This window comes from Hemitrygon akajei, unplaced genomic scaffold (genome assembly GCF_048418815.1).
Source record: "Hemitrygon akajei unplaced genomic scaffold, sHemAka1.3 Scf000057, whole genome shotgun sequence".
Taxonomy (NCBI): Eukaryota; Metazoa; Chordata; class Chondrichthyes; order Myliobatiformes; family Dasyatidae; genus Hemitrygon; species Hemitrygon akajei.
Window position 1 is genome coordinate 5247319 of NW_027331943.1, and position 19824 is coordinate 5267142.

The following is a 19824-nucleotide window of genomic DNA, read 5'->3' on the forward strand; positions in this document are numbered from 1 at the left end:
ATTAGACTCTATTTTCATCTGCTCTTGAGCTTTCCCACCTACCTGGCTTCACCTGTCACCTTCCAGCCAGACATTTCACGCCCTCCCCGATTTTATTCAGATTTTTCCCCCATTCCATCTCAATCCTGAAACAGGGTTCAACTGGAAACGTCGACTGTTGATTCTTCCCGTTAGATGCTGCCCGGCCGGCTGAGTTCCGCCAGCACTTTGTTTGTGTTGCTCTGAATTTCCAGCATCTGCGGACTTCGTCGTGTTTGTGATTTACCTCTCCGTTGTCCCTCCCGCCTCCGGTCAGTGGTGGCTCTGCATGGACCTCCAGAGACAGGTGGCGCTGCATGGACCTCCGGGCACCGGTGGCGCTGTGCGTACCTCCGGCCACCGGGGACAATGAGCGTACCTCCGGCCACCGTGGACTATGTGCAGACCTCCGGCCACCGGTGGTGCTGCGGAGAACCTCCTGCTATACGCATGCGGTTTGCTCACTGCATCTGTTGTTGGCATTTCTCCGATTCGAGTGGGGGTGAGTCGGAGTTCATCCTGAGATTGTGTAAATCTTGGCCGGTTGCATTGAGACCTGCGGCTGGAGCAGGGGTGCTTTGCCAATTTTTTGCTGCCGGAGGTGTACGAGGGGTGATTGATAAGTTCGTGGCCAAAGTTAGAAGGCCTGAAGTTATACAGCTCTCGGTACCTGCACGTGTAGTTCAACTCTTTGATTGATTATGCAGAAAGTTTGAAATTAATAACTTTTGTGGTCTTTCTGTTTCAGATAATTGAAAATAGCTAGGTTTTGTAAACACGAGGAAATCTGCAGATGCTGGAAAGGTTTTGTAAAATTGATTTCTTCCACCTTCAGCCACGAACTTATCAATCAGCCCTTGTATGTCACACCCAATTTTTGTACCTGCTCATTTCATATACTGAACAACTTCCTTGCCCCATTCACGTAACATATATGTAATGAGCAGGTACACAAGTTCGGTCATACAAGTGTGTGTATATACAAATATATGAGAATATGGCTTTTTATAATGTCTTGCACTATACCAAGATGAAAGAAATATATATGAATTCCAGAGCTCCACAGAAATATAGTGATAGTTAAGACATAAGTTAAGATTATAGCCAATCACAACATTTCAGTATATAACTGGTACAATGAAACATATAATACTTGATTTAATAATATGACAAAGTAGCGCACGGTTGCATTCACTAATTATCACAAAATATAATTATCAAGCAAGTTAACGTTGTTTGCTTAGAAGCCATAGGGTTGTTTGTGAGATAAATTTAGTTTTGTATTAGCAAGTAATCCACGGATCACCACAGTCACAGCTCCTGGATTTCACCAAAAACAATCAAATATCCTATCCTAATGTTATTGGTATTTTCCCCACCAGCCACCAACCCCTCTCCCCAACCCCCACTTCTGTAAGTTTCCCTCGATTTAATGTGCGGCCGCTGTTAAATTCCCCGCTTGTTTATTTTGACTGTTTTTTACGGAGGTGCTGGAGTGGCATTCCGGTGAGCTCCGGCAGCACTGCACCCCTGTTAGATCCAAGTAACATGGACCCGGGGATCAAGCTGCCCCGGTTTATGAGGTGTTGAGTGAGTATTTCTGGTCTGGGATCAGATGTTTGTTTCTAGAGTTCCTTTGGAAGCAATGACTGCCAGTCTGAGGAGGGAATGAGTTCCCATTCCATCCCTCACAAGGAGAGGCTGTGAGTAAATGGGCTGTTCAGTGTTTGAACCAGTAGAAATAAACCTGGGGGGGTGTTCAGTGTTCGGACTGTGTTTGGAAATTCTTCCTCACTGTCGCCTGTCTGTCAGACAGTGAAAATCAAACAGAAACTCAAGTGGCTGGAGATCTGCACTAAAAATGAAAAATTCTGAATCCATTCGGATAAAAGATTGTGAACCTGAATCCTTAAATTTGTTGCTCTCCCCACAGCAGTTCCTTACCTGTTGAGCGATTCTGGTGATTCCAGTTACTTTTTGTTACATTCACTCTGGAATGGTTTAATTTTCCTGATTGTCTGTTGTACTTGGGAATGTGTTCAGTGCAGTTGTTGCTAACAAGGTTCACATGAATAATCTCAGGACTGATCGGCTTTATGTATGAGGAGCATTTGATGGTTCTGGGGCTGTGCTCAATGGCGTTCAGACAGGGGTGAAAGGGGACGGGGTGGTTAAGTAAACCTACCGAATGCTGAAAAGCCTGGATACAGTGGACATGGAGAGGATGTTTCCATTAGACGGGGAGTCTGGGATCTGGCAGCACTGTCTCAGAATAAAGATGCTTCCCTTCAAAACTGAGATGAGAAAAATTTCTTCAGCCAAAAGATGGCTGATCTGTGGAATTTGTTGCCACAGAGCGTAGTTGAGGCTGTCATTTGGGTATATTTATGACAGAGATTAATATATTCATAATTGCTAAGTAGCTTCAGGGTTACAGGAGGAAGGCAGGAATATGGTGTTGGAATAAATCTCAGCCATGGTTGAGTGGTGGAGCAGACTCAATGGAAAGAATCACCTAATTCTGTTCCTGCATCTTATATCTAACCATGACTGAACGATGACTCCTTCCTATCCCATATTGGGTTTTGTGACGTGTCAGGGACAATTACAGATTTGTTCACTGAGATCATTATATTTGTCTTCAATGTTTAGATTTCAATGAGCAGAAATATTTTGTTTTCCTTTGTATTGTTAACGTGCTTCATTGTCTTTCTGATTAAAGTTAGACCTGCGGTGAGAGATTTATTTGAAGAAAAACCCACAACTGGAAGCAAACCACAACTGAAGATGAGGGAACAGCAACAAGTGAACCAGCCCGAGGATTGAGAGCATCAACTGGAGAGAACCCATCTGACTCAGGGTTTCCATTGATTCAGTCAGGAGAAAGTCTGGTGAGTCTCATTTACTCAAACACTGGTCCTTTACACATTACATATCTATACAAAATAAGGTAGGGAATAGTTGAGGTGAGAATGAATGTGCCCAGATGTATCAGTTATCTCTGTCAGACCCAGTTACAATCACTCCAGGTCTGGTAATCTATAGTCAGTGTCCCAGCTCTTTAAAGTCTCTCACATTCCCTCAGTGTTTGCTCATTTGAAGAACTTGCATCTTCTGAAGTAGCTTTTGGTCGGTTCTGAGTGTGGAGTGGGAAAGAGGGGTGTTTATATTTACTATCTTGCAAAGAGAAGTAATTGTTTGAAATTACTTGCTGCAAGCTCACTACCCATATCCTGTACATTCTCAACCAGATTATTGACATCGATGACAAGTAGCAATGGGTGTTACCCTGGGGAGCTCCACGAGGCACGGGCTTTGACTCCAATAAGCAGCCTTCTATCATCACCATCTGCTTCCCACCATCGAGCTGTTCCCAGACTCTGGGCTCTGTGACAAACACAGTGTTAGCAGCAAGATTAGACAGTGATTAATATAAAGAGAGATTTGTTGCTTCCTGAAAGCTGTCTGATGCAATGGACCAGATCCTCCCTTGCTTACAACTTAATCTGCCATAGGACCCATCCTCCCGGGTCACACTGTGTCCGATAACCCACATCCCCAACGTCCTTCCACTCCACCAGTAGCCCCACAACTTCCCCACCAATTACCCCACACCTGTACACGTAAACAGATCCACGTAACTGTTGTGCCGACTGTCTAACACTGCCTCCCATATTACCCCCCCCCACTTTAAATTCCTCCATATACCTGTCTAGTTGTCTCTTAAACTTCAGTAGTGTATCTGCCTCCACCACTGACTCAGGCAGTGCATTCGATGCACCAACCACTCTCTGAGTGAAAAACCTTCCTCTAATATCCCCCTTGAACTTCCCTCCCCTTACCTAAAAGCCATGACCTCTTGTATTGAACAGTGGTGCCCCTCGGAAGAGACGCTGGCTGTCCACTCTGTCTATTCCTCTTAATATCTTGTACACCTCTATCATGTCTCCTCCCAATCTCCTTCTCTCCAGGGAGTAAAGCCCTAGCTCCCTTAATCTCTGATCATAATCCATACTCTCTAAACCAGGCAGCATCCTGGTAAATCTCCTCTGTACTCTTTCTAATGCTTCCACATCCTTCCTATAGTGAGGCGACCAGAACTGGACACAGTACTCCAAGTGTGGCCTAACCAGAGTTTTGTAGAGCTGCATCATTACCCCATGACTCTTAAACTCTATCCCTCGACTTATGAAAGCTAACACCCCATAAGCTTTCTTAACTACCCTATCTACCTGTGAGGCAACTTTCAGGAATCTGTGGACATGTACTCCCAGATCCCTCTGCTCCTCCACACTACCAAGTACCCTGCCATTTACTTTGTACTCTGCCTTGGAGTTTGTCCTTACAAAGTGTACCACCTCACACTTCTCCGGGTTGAACTCCATCTGCCACTTCTCAGCCCACTTCAGCATCCTATCAATGTCTCTCTGCAATCTTTGACAATCATCTACACTATCCACAACACCACCAACCTTTGTGTCATCTGCAAACTTGCCAACCCACCCTTCTATCTCCACATCCAGGTTGTTAATAAAAATCACAAAAAGTAGAGGTCCCAGAACAGATCCTTGTGGGACACCACTAGTCACAACCCTCCAATCCAAATTTACTCCCTCCACCACAACCCTCTGCTTTCTGCAGGCAAGCCAATTCTGAATCAGTTAATGTAATCAACTAATTGCCCAGTATGGGCTGCACATTTAATAACAGCCAAAACTCGAGGTAGCTGTAGAGCGGTGAGTAAGTTGTCTACAATGGTGTCATTACTAATGGGGTGGCCAGAGGAAGTCAGGAATCCCCAAAGCCCCGTAGTCATGTACAATTCCAAATGCATAAATGCATAAGCTTCAAAAGAGTCCTGCTCAATTACTTCACTGTCTGTCACTATCGCATCGTTTCCCTGCTGGATCCACAAAAGAGCTTCCATCCTCAGAAAACGTTGCCTCAGGTATGGGGACCACCAGTTCTGCTTGTCGCCAAAGGAAATCCGGAACTTCAGCCAGTAATGCACTTCCCTCTCTTCCTTTATCCTCTCCAATCACCGTGACTGGGAACTTCTCTCCCTCGTGGGGTGCATAATATTGGCTTTCCTCAATGAACACCCTGTAGGGTCATAGCACAGAGTCACATAGGGGTTGGCCGCCAGCAGAAGTGGTTCAAACTCGGTGGAGTTCAGATTAAGTGCCCACCACTGGGGATTCGGAAACTGGGGAAGCTGTCGGTTGTTCACTAGTCCCAGGGTGATACCCTTGTCCGTGCATAAAATCTTGACTTCCAGCAGACAGAGCAAGTCTGTCTCTGATAGATTACACCCCCGTCTGGTGGTGACTGTGAATGAAACCTCACACTGGTTCCCCTGGAATTCCACCTGCAGTGGCTGGGTACGTGAATACGAACCCAGACAGAGTGATTGTAGCGTCTGATAACTGGAATCCCTTTTCCGATACTGTTTCCTGATCGAGAGTGGTTGTGGTTGCCCTCATATCAATCATAAACGGAACTGGATTTCCAGCAACTGTCAATATTACATTGGGCTCTTCCTGAGGGTTGGTACTCATGGTTGGAAGCATCCTTGCTTGTCAATTTCTAAACAGGTTGTTGTCCCCATCTGGCCCTTGGGAGGTTTTTGTTCCCATTTCTGTTCCCCAGATATAGCTCGCTCGTGTCCTTCTTCCGGCAGAACATATTCATTCCCTTCGGGTTTGATCGGGATTCGAAAGTCAGGTCCCAGTAATATGCCAAAGCTTGTCGCATTCGATTTCGGTCATTGTCAGGCCAATTTATATTATTTGTTTTAATCATGTTGGCTAACTCAGTTGGTAAGCATTGGAGCAGTAGGGCATTAAACTGAGGGGACAGATTCCCATCATTAAAGACTTGGTCTCCTGCGAAGGTGCCATAGCAGGCCACAAATCACTCCCAATAGTCTGCTCCCGATTCCCCAGGCTTAGGTTTGCATTCAAGTACTTTAGTGATGTTTACAGGTTGCTGGAGAGCCCTTTCCAGGGCTTGAATAATCTGGTCTGTCTGTTCATTCTCATTATGGTTTCCCGCCTGTAACTCCTGATAGGTTTGGTATCTCAATTTTGCCTTCCATTTCCACTCCTCATCAGCTGAGAGAATCGCACAGCAGAGACCGAATAAATCTTGCAGGGTCATGTTAAACATTTGTGTAGTACTGTGGACACACTGAGCAAATTGTGCTGGTTTTTCTTTTCTATCTGGGGCCTGATTCATGATCATTTCTTGAGACTTCCAGGGTGTATACACAGGAATCACCATAAGCCAAAGGAGCAGCAGTCGGCCATTCAGCCCATTGAGTCTGCTCCGCCATTTCAACATGAGCTGATCCAATCTCCCCTTGAGTCCCATTCACCCGCCATCTCACCATAACCTTTGATGCCCTGACTACTCAGATACCTATCAATCTCTGCCTTAAATACACCCAGTGACCTGGCCTGCACTGCCGCCCGTGGCAACAAATTCCATAGATTCGCCACCCTCTGGCTTAAAATTTTTTTTTGCATCTTCGTTCTGAATGGGTGCCCTGCAACCCTTAAGTCATGTCCTCTCGTACTAGACTCCCCCACCATGGGAAACAACTTTGCCGCATCCACTCTGTCCATGCCTTTCAGCATTCAAAATGTTTCTATGAGGTCCCCCCTCATTCTTCTAAACTCCAAGGAGTACAGTCCAAGAGCGGTCAAACGTTCCTCATATGTTAACCCTCTCATTCCCAGAATCATCCTAGTGAATCTTCTCTGAACCCTCTCCAATGTCAGCACATCCTTTCTTAAATAAGGAGCCTGAAACTGCACACAGTATTCCAAGTGAGGTCTTACCAGTGCCTTATAGAGCCTCAACATCACATCCCTGCTCCTATACTCTATTCCTCTAGAAATGAATGCCAATATTGCATTCGCCTTTTTCACCACCGACTCAGCCTGGAGGTTAACCTTAAGGGTATCCTGCACGAGGACTCCCAAGTCCCATTGCATCTCAGAACTTTGAATTCTCTCCCCATTCAAATAGTAGACTGTCCGTTTATTTCTTCTACTAAAGTGCATGACCATACACTTTCCGACATTGTAATTCAATTGCCACTTCTTTGCCCATTCCCCCAATCTATCCAAGTCTCTCTGCAGACTCTCTGTTTCCTCAGCACTACGGGCCCCTCCACCTATCTTTGTATCATCAGCAAACTTAGCCACAAAGCCATCTATTCCATAATTCAAATCGTTGATATACAACGTAAAAAGAAGCGGCCCCAACACGGACCCCTGTGGAACACCACTGGTAACCGGCAGCCAACCAGTATGGGATGCCTTTATACAACAACACACACAAAATGCTGGTGGAACACAGCAGGCCGGGCAGCATCTATAAGGAGAAGCACTGTCGACGTTTCGGGCCGAGACCCTTCGTCAGGACTCAATGGGGATGCCTTTATTCCCACTCTCTGTTTCCCGCCAATCAACCAACGCTCTATCCACGTATGTAACTTTCCCGTAATTCCATGGACTCTTATCTTGTTTAGATAGATAGATAGATAGATAGATAGATAGATAGATAGATACTTTATTCATCCCCATGGGGAAATTCAACATTTTTTTCCAATGTCCCATACACTTGTTGTAGCAAAAAAAAAACTAATTACATACATATTCACTCAGTAATAATATGATATGCATCTAAATCACTACTCAAAAAGCATAATAAAAAGTTCTTAATTCCTGGCAGTTGAATTGTAAAGCCTAATGGCATTGGGGAGTATTGACCTCTTCATCCTGTCTGAGGAGCATTGCATCGACAGTAAAGCAGCCTCATGTGTGGCACCTTGTCAAAGGCCTTCTGAAAATCCCAATACACAACATCCACTACATCTCCCTTGTCTCGCCTACTTGTGATTTCCTCAAAAAATTGCACTAGGTTTGTCAGGCAGGATTTTCCTTGAAGGAAACCATGCTGAGTTCTGCCTATCTTGTCATATGCCTCTAGGTACTCTGTAACCTCATCCTTGACAATTGACTCCAACAACTTCCCAACCACCGATGTCAAGATAACAGGTCTATAATTTCCTTTTTGCTTCCTTGCCCCCTTCTTAAGTAGCGTAGTGACATTTGCAATCTTCCAGTCCTCGGAACCAGGCCAGAATCTATTGACATTTGAAAGATCATTGCTAATGCCTCCGCAATCTCCACTGCTACCTCCGTCAGAACACGAGGGTGCATTCCATCTGGTCCAGGAGATTTATCTACCCTTAGACTATTCAGCTTTCTGAGTACTTCCTCTGTCATAATTGTGACTGCACATATTTCTCTTCCCTGACACCCTTGAATGTCCGGTATATTTCTGATGTCTTCCTCAGTGAAGACTGATGCATAATACTTGTTCAGTTCCTCCGCCATCTCCTTATCTCCCATTACAATTTCTCCAGCATCATTTTTTATCAGTCCTATATCTACTCACACCTGTCTTTTACTCTTTATATACTTGAAAAAGCTTTTAGTATCCTCTTTGATATTATTTGCTAGCTTCCTTTCATAGTTCATCTTTTCCCTCTTAATGACCTTCTTAGTTTCCTTCTGTCAGCTTTTAAAAACTTCACAATCCTCTGTCTTCACACTAATTTTTGCTTCCTTGTATGCCCTCTGCTGTGCTTTTACTTTGGCTTTGACTTCTCTTGTCAGCCACGGTTGCATCCTTTTTCCATTCGAAAATTTCTTTTTCTTTGGAATATATCTGTACTGCACCTTTCTCACTTCTCACATAAACTCCAGTCACTGCTGCTGTGCCATCCTTCCTGCTAGTGTCACTTTCCAGTTAACCTTAGCCAGTTCCTCTCTCATGCCACTGTAATATCCTTTACTCCACTGAAATACCGAAACATCGGATTTTGGCTTCTCTTTCTCAAATTTCACAGGAACTCAATCATGTTGTGATCACTGCCTCCTAAGGGTTCCTTCACCTCCATCTCTCTAATTACCTCTGTTTCATCACACAATACCCAATCCAGTACAGCCGATCCCCTAGTGGGCTCAACAACAATGTTCTAAAAAGCAGTCTCGGAGACATTCTACAAATTCTCTCTCTTGAGATCCAGTGCTGACCTGATTTTCCCAATCCACTCGCATGTTAATATCCCCCAAAATTGGAATTCCTTGGAATGCAGAAGATTGAGGGGAGATTTGATGGAGGCATACCAAAATTATGAGTGTTATAGATGGGGTAAATGCAAGCTGGCTTTCTCCACTGAGATGGGGTGGGACTACAACCAGAGGCTATGGGTTAAGGGTGAAAGGTGAAATGTTAAGGGGAACATGAGGGGAAACTTCTTCACACAGAGAGTCATCCGGGTGTGGAATGAACAGAAAACCCAGCTGGTCCATGCGAGCTCAGTTTCAACTTCTAAGAGGGTTGTATAGGTACCTGGATGGTAGGGGTACAGGAGCAGACAGTTTAAGTAGTTCAACACAAACTAGATGGGCCAAAGGGCCTGATTCTGTGTTGTACTTTTCTGTGACTGTGACAAGAACCTGAAATAATATGATTATTCATTTAATTCCTTTTAACAGCTGTGCGCATTCATCTGGGCAGGAAATGTTTACATGGCTTCAAAACTGTGGCACTTTACATTGACAGTAGATAAAAGAAAATCCCAGCTGCACGTCAACAAAGGGTATTTGTGTGAGAGTGTTTCAGTTACTGTGGGGCCAGGCACTCTTGCAGCTCAGTGGGAACAGAGAATTATACCAATGGAGAGAGTCAAACTGAGCCAGGTCACAGATTGGAGATGGCAGAAATGCCCCATTCTTATAGAGACAGGAGGAGCATCAGAGAGTTTGATGGTCATTCCAGATACCAGCACTGTGCCCAGTTGGAAGATGACTTCTCTCTCCAACTTGGGCTGAACCTCACTGTAACAGTGTGATGCCAGATCACACCTTCACATCTCAAGTAATCTCGTCTGAAATATTGTCCTTCACCCATTGATGTACTATAAATCTTTTTCAGGTTAAAAACGACAAGGAAATTATCTACGGGAAGGTCGAACACAATACGCTGTTTTGTTGTCTATGTCCAGATATTTAAGAAGTGGAACAAGGGATTCACTCGATCATCATTCCTACTCAGACTGTGGGGAGGGATTCACTCGATCATCATTCCTACTCAGACTGTGGGGAGTGATTCACTCGATCATCATTCCTACTCAGACTGTGGGGAGGGATTCACTCGATCATCATTCCTACTCAGACTGTGGGGAGTGATTCACTCGATCATCATTCCTACTCAGACTGTGGGGAGGGATTCACTCGATCATCATTCCTACTCAGACTGTGGGGAGGGATTCACTCGATCATCATTCCTACTCAGACTGTGGGGAGTGATTCACTCGATCATCATTCCTAGTCAGACTGTGGGGAGGGATTCACTCGATCATCTGACCGACTGGCACGCCTGTCAATTTACACGGGGGGAATCCATTTATCTGCTCAGACTGTGGGAATGGATTCAGTCGGTCATTTCAACTGAAGGTACATCAGCAGGATCACCATGGGCAAGGCCATTCACCTGTTCTGTGGCTGAGAATGGATTGAGACGGTCTTCCTGCCTGTTGGATACACCAGTCAGTGCACATTGAATTTGTGGGGAAGGATTCACTCGGTCATCTGCCCTAATGGCTCACCAGCGAGTTCACACTGGGGAGCGGCCGTTCACCTGCTCAGACTGTGGGAAGGGATTCACGTTGTCAGCTCACCTACTAAGACACCAGTCAGTTCACACTGGTGAGAGGCCATTCACCTGCTCTGATTGTAGGAAAACATTTACTTCGTCATCTGAACTTAAGTTACATCAACGAGCTCACACTGGGGAGAAGCCGTTCATCTGCTCAGACTGTGGGAAAGGATTCATTTCATCATCTAACCTTAAAGTGCATCAGCGAGTTCACACTGGGGAGAGGCCGTTCACCTGCTCAGACTGTGGGAAAGAAAGCACTTCATCATTCCAACTTAAGATACATCAGCGAGTTCACACTGGGGAGAGGCCATTCACCTGCTCAGACTGTGGGAAAGGATTCACTTCGTCATCTAATCTTAAGCTACATGAGCGAGTTCACACTGGTGAGAGGCCGTTCACCTGCTCAGTCTGTGGGAAGGGATTCGCGTTGTCATCTCACCTACTGAGACATCAGTTAGTACACACTGGTGAGAGGCCGTTCACCTGCTCAGACTGTGGGAAAAGATTCACTTCGTCATCTCAACTTAAGGTACATCAGCGAGTTCACACTGGGGAGAGGCCGTTCACCTGCTCAGACTGTGGGAAAGGATTCACTCAGTCATCCCATCTACAAGCACATCAGCGAGTTCACACTGGGGAGAGGTCGTTCACCTGCTCAGACTGTGGGAAGGCATTCACACGGTTTGCTACCCTACAAGCACACCGTTCAGTTCACACTGGAGAGAGGCCATTCACCTGCTCAGACTGTGGGAAAGGATTCACTTCGTCATATAAACTTAAGGTACATCAGCGAGTTCACACGGGGGAGAGGCCATTCACCTGCTCAGACTGTGGGAAGGGATTCACTCAGTCATCCCACCTGCGAGCACACTACTCAGTTCACACCGGGGAGACTCTGGACACCTGCTCGGACTTTGGGAAGAGATTCACTCAGCCAAATCAACCAAATGTGCATCATTGAGTTCACACTGGAGAGATCGTTCACTGGATGTGTGTCCTTCACCATTGCTGAATGCAATTTCGAGAGTGACTGTCGGTGCTGAACTCTGCAATTATTGCTGCTGCTCACTACACCCAGTTCTGCACCCTGGTCACTGGGCATGGGAGGAGTTTCTTCTGCTGCACATTCACCTTCAATGGGACTGGAGTTTAATATTCTGTATCTGAGACAAATAAATCAGTTCTATTTTAAACTCTGTCTCTGGTACTTAGTGAATTTATAACACACCTAGTGTACAATAGAGAGTCAAATCAGGCCGCCTGGACCTTGCCAGAGTTTCAACTACACGATAGTCCTAATAAATCCTCCCCTGTTGTTCCCCTCTCGCTCTCCCTGTGGGATGGGTTCCAAACAGTCACCACTCTGTGGGTGAAGAGGTTTCCCTTGAATTCTCTGCAGACTGTAAAAGTCGAGCTGACTGCAGTTCTGTCTCAGATGTCCTTCGTCCCTCTAATCTCTGGGCTCTGGAAGAATGACATTGGGAGTTAACCTCCTTATTCATGACTCATTTCCACATTATGGGTCATTTTCCCTGCTTCTAAAGTGTTGTTAGAGAACACCACTGTCCTCTAAAGACTGAAAGCAGAATGGGAAACCATCTGTTGGATATTCAATGAAGCAGGGTCAGAAACCAGAGGCAGGTCTGCACAGGGCAGAGTGTGGGGCTCCGGGAAATGGTTGGGGTAAGAACGGATCATGAGAAGGGAATCAGCAGCAGGGAGTGGAAACGAATAACAGAGTAGCAACATTTTGAAGCTGATGGACAGAAAATAATTCGGTTGTCTGACTGATGACACAAACAATACCTGTTAGGTGCTCCGTTGGTCGAGGGAGATGTGGGTGTTGGGAATGGTTATATCTATTGAGGGAGTTAGTCCTGCTTGTTTATCCTGTAATATTATTTCTGGATGGTTATTATATAACCATATAACAATTACAGCACGGAAACAGGCCATCTCAGCCCTTCTAGTCCATGCTGAAAGCTTACTCTCACCTAGTCCCACCAACCTGCACTCAGCCCATAACCCTCCATTCCTTTCCTGTCCATATACCTATCCATTTTGTTAAAAGTATCGAACCTGCTTCTACCACTTCTACTGGAAGCTCCTCCACACAACTACCACTCTCTGAGTAAAGAAGTTCCCACTTGTGTTACCCCTAAACTTTTTCCCCCTAACTCTCAACTCATGTCCTCTTGTTTGAATCTCCCCTACTCTCAATGGAAAAAGCCTATCCATGTCAAATCCATCTATCCCCGTCATAATTTTAAATACTTCTATTGAGTCCCCCCTCAACCTTTTACACTCCAAAGAATAAAGACCTAACTTGTTCAACCTTTCTCTGTAACTTAGGTGTTGAAACCCAGGTAACATTCTAGTAAATCTTCTCCATACTCTCTCAATTCTATTGAAATCTTTCCTATAATGCGGTGAACAGAACTGCACACAACACTCCATATTTGGCCTGAACAATGCCTTGTACAATTTTAACATTACATCCCAACTCCTATACTCGGTGCTCTGATTTATAAAGGCCAACATACCAAAAGCTTTCTTCACCACCCTATCCACATGAGATTCCACCTTCAGGGGACTATGCACCATCATTCTATTATCTATGCCCCACAGATCACTCTGTTCTACTGCATTCTTCAATGCTCTACTATTTACCATGTATGTCCTATTTTCATTAGACCTACCAAAATGTAGCACCTCACACCTATCAGCATTAACCTCCATCTGCCATCTTTCTGTCCACTCTTCTAACTGGCTTAAATCTCTCTGCAAGTTTGAAAACCTATTTCATTATCCACAACGCCACCTATCTTAGTATTATCTGCATACTTTCTAATCCAATTTACCGCCCCATCATCCAGATCATTAATGTATATGACAAACAACATTGGACCCAGTACTGATCCCTGAGGCACACCGCTAGTCACCGGCCTCTAACCTGACAAACAGTTATCCACCACTACTCTCTGGCATCTCCCATCCAGCCACTGTTGAATCCATTTTACTACTTCAATATTAATGACTAACGATTGAACCTTTCTAACTAATCTTCCGTGTGGAATCTTGTCAAAGGTCTTACTGAAGTCCATATAGACAACATCCACTGCTTTACCCTCGTCAACTTTACTAGTAACCACTTCAAAAAGTTCAATATGGTTTGTCAAACATGATCTTCCACGCACAAATCCATGTTGACTGTTCCTAATCAGACCCTGTCTAATCAGATAATTATATATACCATATCAAAGAATATTTTCCATTAATTTACCTACAACTGACGTCAAACTTACAGGCCCATCATTGCTAGGTTTACTCTGAGAACCCTTTTTAAACAATGGAAGAACATGAGCAATTCGCCAATCTTCCGGCACCATCCCCGTTTCTAATGACATTTGAAATATTTCCGTCCGAGCTCCTGCTATTTCTACACTAACTTCCCTCAAGGTTCTAGGGAATATCCTATCAGGAACTGGAGACTTGTCCACTTTTATATTCCTTAAAAGCTCCTGTACTTCCTCTTCTTTAATCATCAGAGTTTCCATAACTACCCTACTTGTTTCTCTTACCTTACACAATTCAATATCCTTCTCCTTAGTGAATACCAATGAAAATAATTTTTCAAAATCTCCCCCACAGCTGTCCACGCTGATTCTCTAAGGGACCAATTTTATCCCTCACTATCGTTTTGTTATTAATATAACTGTAGAAACCCTTTGGATTCATTTTCACCTTACTTGCCAAAGCAGCCTCATATCCTCTTTTAGCTTTTCTAATTTCTTTCTTAAGATTCTTTTTACATTCTTTATATTCCTCGAGCACCTCATTTGCTCCATGCTGCCTATATTTATTATAGATCTCTCTTTTTCCGAACCATGTTTACAATATCTCTTGAAAACCATGGCTCTCTCGAACTTTTAACCTTTCCTTTCAACCTAATAGGAACATAAAGATTCTGTACCCTCAAAATTTCACCTTTAAATTAACTCCATTTCTTTGTTATATCCTTCCCATAAACAAATTGTCCCAATCCACTCCAAAATCTTTTCGCATCTCATCAAAGTTAGCCTTTCTCCAATCAAAAATCTCAACCCTGGGTCCAGTCCTATCCTTCTCCATAATTATATTGAAACTAATGTATTGTGATCACTGGACCCGAAGTGCACCCCAACACATACCTCCGTCACCTGACCTATCTCATTCCCAGCAGGAGATCCAACACTGCCACTTCTCTAGTTGGTACCTCTATGTATTGCTGCAAAAACCTATCCTGCACACATTTTACAAACTCCAAACCATCCATCCCTTTTACAGAATGGGCTTCCCAGTCTATGTGTGGAAAATTAAAATCAGCCACAATCACAACCTTGTGCTTACTACAAATATCTGCTATCTCCTTACAAATTTGCTCCTCCAATTCTCGCTCCCCATTATGTGGTCTATAATACACCCCTAAAAGTGTTACTACACCTTTCCCATTCCTCAATTCCACCCAAGTAGTCTCCCTAGACGAGCCCTCTAATCTGTCCTGTCAAAGCACTGCTGTAATATTTTCTCAGACAAGCAATGCAACACCTCCCCCTCCTGCCCCTCCAATTCTATCACACCTGAAGCAACGAAATCCAGGAATATTTAGTTGCCAATCACACCCCTCCTGCAACCATGTTTCACTAATAGATACAACATCATATTTCCAGGTATCAATCCATGCTCTAAGCTCATCCACCTTTCTTACAATGTTCCTAGCATTAAAATAGATCCATTTAAGAAACTCTCCACCTCTTCCTCTCTGTTTATCCCTAACGGTGGAAGCAACTTTATCATCTTTTTGTTTTCCTTCTCCCCTACATCTTCGGTCTGAACCCACATCAGGGAGGAAGTTCAAATCAGCTCTGTGTTAAAAGTCTAACCATCACAGTAACAGAAGGCAGCTGCAGGTTCATGAGGGACTGTTACTGCCAGATTCTGCAGTTCTTGCGGCTGCTCATCGCACCCTGGACTGAACCCTGGTCACTGAGCATTGGAGGAGTCTGTACTGCTGATGTTAGTCTTAAACTAGACTGGTGTTTAATATTGTGGATCTGAGAAAGATAAAACAGTTTTGTATAAAATCCCGTGTCTCAGGTACTTACTGTCTCTATCACACTCAAAATGTACACTAGAAAGGCCACTCGGCCCATCTGGTTCCTGCCCATGTTTCTGTTCCATATCCGTATATCAAAATCTACCACTGCCGTTCCCCTCTCACTCTCCCTGAGATGACAGGTTGCAACTAGTCACCACTCCGTGGGATAGGAGATTTCCCTTGAATTTCATAGAATCATAGAAATCTATTTTCCTAAGCTCCATGTACCTATCTGAGAGTCTCTTAAAATTGTGAATGATAATTTTAAAAACTTGAAAGAGTTGGTTCTAATTGAGGAATTTAAAAGGTGTGTCCCTAATGACATAAAGACATATCTGGATGAGAAGGACGCTGCCACGTTGTAAGAGTCTGCAAAGTTAGAAAATGTGTTTGCCTTAACTCAGTAATTTAAGTTTACCCCGAATAAGACATTTAAAAGGGTAGCATGGACAGTCAGGGTAAACCCAAAAAAAAAATTATGTCTAGTGACAAAAGTAAGGATGAAGGAAAGCAATTGAAGGAGAAATACTCTGGTCTTACTTGTCACTATTGTAGGAGAGCTGGTCATGTTATGGCTAACTGTTTCCTTCTGAAGAAGAAGGGAAAGGAGGCAGTTCCAGATGTTTGTGTTCAGCGTGTTGAAACACCCAGACACCCACGGGGTTCTGAACATTCTGAAGACATTCTGTCGGGGGCTGAGAGGTCTGACAGTGTTAGGATGGGATTCGATTGTTTTACGTCAGATGGGTTTGTGTCAGTGAATGAAGGGACAACCCCGGTACCAGTGAAAATTCTTCGAGATACTGGGGCTTCTCAGTCACTTTTATTAGACAGTGTTCTAAAGTTTAGTTATGAGACTGCCACTGGTGAGGTAACCCTTATTAAAGGCATCTGGGTCGGCGATGTTCCTGTATCCCTGTACAAGGTAATTCTGAAGTCAGGGTTAGTTACAGGACCTGTTAAAATAGCACTACGACCCAGCTTACCTGTGCATGGTGTTTATTTGTTTTTAGGGAATGACCTAGTAGATGGTAAATTTGCTCCTACAGTGCAGCTGACAGCTGAGCCAACCACCGATGATTCAAGATGGATTCTGATATTTATCCCTCCTGCGCAGTAACTCGACGTATGGCGAAGAAGTCAGTCAATACCGACAGATCAGTGCAGCATGACTCTATTAACCCCGATAGCCGAAATCCGGACTCAGGTTTTGATGACTTGTCAGGGACTTTTCTGCCTTCATTGTGTCACCAGGATCCAGGTATTAAATCTGACGTTAAAGATTTGTCTCTGTCTAGGAAGGAATTTATAGCAGAACGGAACAGTGACCCTGAGATTGAAGCTTTGAAAAAGCTCTCTTTTAAAGAGATGATGAGATCATCATCATCTCATCATGATAATGAGATTAGGAAAGTGTCAGTAGGATATTATTTCAAGGCTGGAGTGTTAATGAGGATGTGGAGACCACCTGGTATTCCTGCAAGTGAGGAATGGACAATTATTCACCAAGTTGTAGTTCCTAGTGTCTATAGGAATGAGATTTTAAATTTAGCCCTTGGGTGGCCATCTAGGTGTGAATAACACTGTGAACAAAATTTCGAAACAATTCTTCTGGTCCGGTTTGAGGACAGATGCTGCAACATTTTGCAGGACTTGTCCCACTGGTCAGGTTGTGGTTAAACCTAATCAGGTCACCCCAGTGGCCCCATTGCAACATTTTCTGGTAATTGGTGAACCCTTTTCTAAAGTTATTGCGGAATGTGTTTGCCCATTCCCAAAGACTAAAACTGGTCATCCATATTTGCTAACCATCATGTGTAGAGCATCCAGATTTCCGAAGGCAATACCTTTCAAAAATATAAAAGCCAAAACTGTGTCGAAATTTCTTATCCAGTTTTTTTTTTACTTTAGTTAGTTTGCCTAAAGAAATTCAGTGTGACCAATGAAGCAATTTTACGCCTGGATTATACCAGCAGGTCGTTTATGAACTGGGAGCTAAGCAGATTAAGTCGTCTGCTTACCATCCAGAATCACAAAGGGCATTGGAACGATTCCATTCTACCCGCAAAACAATGTTTAAGCTATACTGTGTTCAAAATGAAAAGGACTGGGATGAGGGATTTCATTTACTTTCATTCACAGTGAGAGAATCGGCACAGGATTCAAAAATCTTTAGTCCATTTGAACCTGTATTTGGACATAGGGTTCGAGGACATTTGACCCTGTTAAAGGAACTGTGGATTAATCAGGGCATGCACATCAATTTGCTGGACTATGTTTTGAAATTTAAAGATAGATTACGCAAAGCCTGTAGCCTAGCGAAGGAAACCCTTTCTAGGTTTCTCAGAAAAGGATGAAAACATATTTTGATAAACACAGCAGGATGAGAACATTCCAAAAGTATGACAAAGTATTAATGTTTTTTTTTTAACCGACTTTAACGAACCCACTTCAGGCGAGATACCACGGCCCTTATGAAGCTTTGACTTGGATCAATTATGTTAGTTACTTCGTCAAAACACAAGACCGACGGAAGCCATCACAGCTGGTACACGTAAACATGGTAGAACCATATTTCGATAAACAATGCACAACTGTGACCAGGTTGGAAAATAACAAGGAGTCGGACAACCCTGGGAACGAATTGATTGACCTGTCTGAGGCTCATCATAAACCGAACATTGTTTCAGCTAAACTAACGAATTCAAGTATATTGAATTCGATTGATGAGAAATCGGCCGATTTACAGCAAGGCAGTGACTGGAGATGAAACAGTTAGTTATGAAGTTTAAGAATTTATTTCCCGATGGCCCAAAACGAACGGCAACAGCTTTCCTTGATGTCGATGCCGGTCATGCTGAACCGATTAAACAATATGCTTATCACATGACATGGAAAAATGTAAACTTGGTGAACAAGAAATTGTGTATTTGCTGAAAAAATGGTATTATTAGGCATTTTAACTCAGAATGTTCGCCTTGTGTTATTGTGCCAAAACCAGGTGGTAGTGTTAGGTTTTGCACTGATTATAGAAAGGTGACTACTTTAACAAAAAAAATGCTTCTCCTATCCCCAGAGTGGATGATTGCATAGAAAAGGTTGAAAAAGCTAAGTTTCATACAAAGATTTGTCTGTTTGAAGTAAATAAATTTCAGCATTTGTCAGACCTTCTGCGTTGTATGAATACAATATTTTGCCGTTTGGAATGAAAAATGCACCAGCGACATTCCAGAGAATGACTCATTCTGTAATTCAAGGGTTAAAACACTCAGATGCCTATATTGATGATTTAATTACAGAAAGTAACACATGGTAAACACATACTTCTGCAGTGCAAAAGTTGTTTGAAAGGCTTTCGAAGGCCAATCTTACAGTTAACTTAGCTAAGAGTGAATTCGGCCGTGCCGCTAGTTACGGAAAATGTCTAAGAAGGCAAATCAAACGCTAATTCAACAACAAAGTTTGGTTCTGTAGGAATATGATATCATGATAACTCAGATTAAATGCCAAGATAATATAATCGCCGATTGTCCTTCCAGATGTGAAGTTCACAATGTTCTTTGTTTGATGATATTTGTATACGCTTCTGCTATGTATTGTATTAGTCTGCAGCATGCGGTACATAATTACCAAACATGTACTATATCTGATACTGTAATTCGCAATTAAAAGTTTGCTCTTTTAGATGAAAATTTTCCTTGAGGTCTTTACTGAGACTCTATCTTTAAGAGCACCTGAATGGGGCGGGACTCTGACGTCAGTCACAAGATGTCTGTGCAGATTAAAGAGAGAGAGAGAGAGCGAGAGAGAGAGAGAAAGAGAGGGAGACAGACAGAGTGAGAGAGAAAGAGACTGTGGAAGCCGGTAGGTTCCGTTTGTCGCAGCTGGGGTTCTGAACTCTCCTTTGCCCACAAGCGTGCGTTGATCAT

At 43.6% G+C, this 19824-nt stretch overlaps 2 protein-coding genes and 1 long non-coding RNA gene across 3 annotated transcripts in view; 2 read left to right on the plus strand and 1 right to left on the minus strand.

Moving 5' to 3' along the window:
• LOC140721496 (uncharacterized) overlaps positions 1-19824 on the minus strand; it is a 1502390-nt gene that overhangs the window by 740869 nt on the left and 741697 nt on the right. The window lies entirely within an intron of this gene.
• LOC140721492 (uncharacterized) overlaps positions 1-19824 on the plus strand; it is a 692273-nt gene that overhangs the window by 29330 nt on the left and 643119 nt on the right. The window lies entirely within an intron of this gene.
• LOC140721513 (uncharacterized) lies at positions 336-11719 on the plus strand. The gene is made up of 3 exons (XM_073036330.1): positions 336-520; positions 5668-5737; positions 10727-11719. The coding sequence occupies exons 1-3, from the start codon at positions 336-338 to the stop codon at positions 11717-11719; spliced, it is 1248 nt and encodes a 415-aa protein (XP_072892431.1).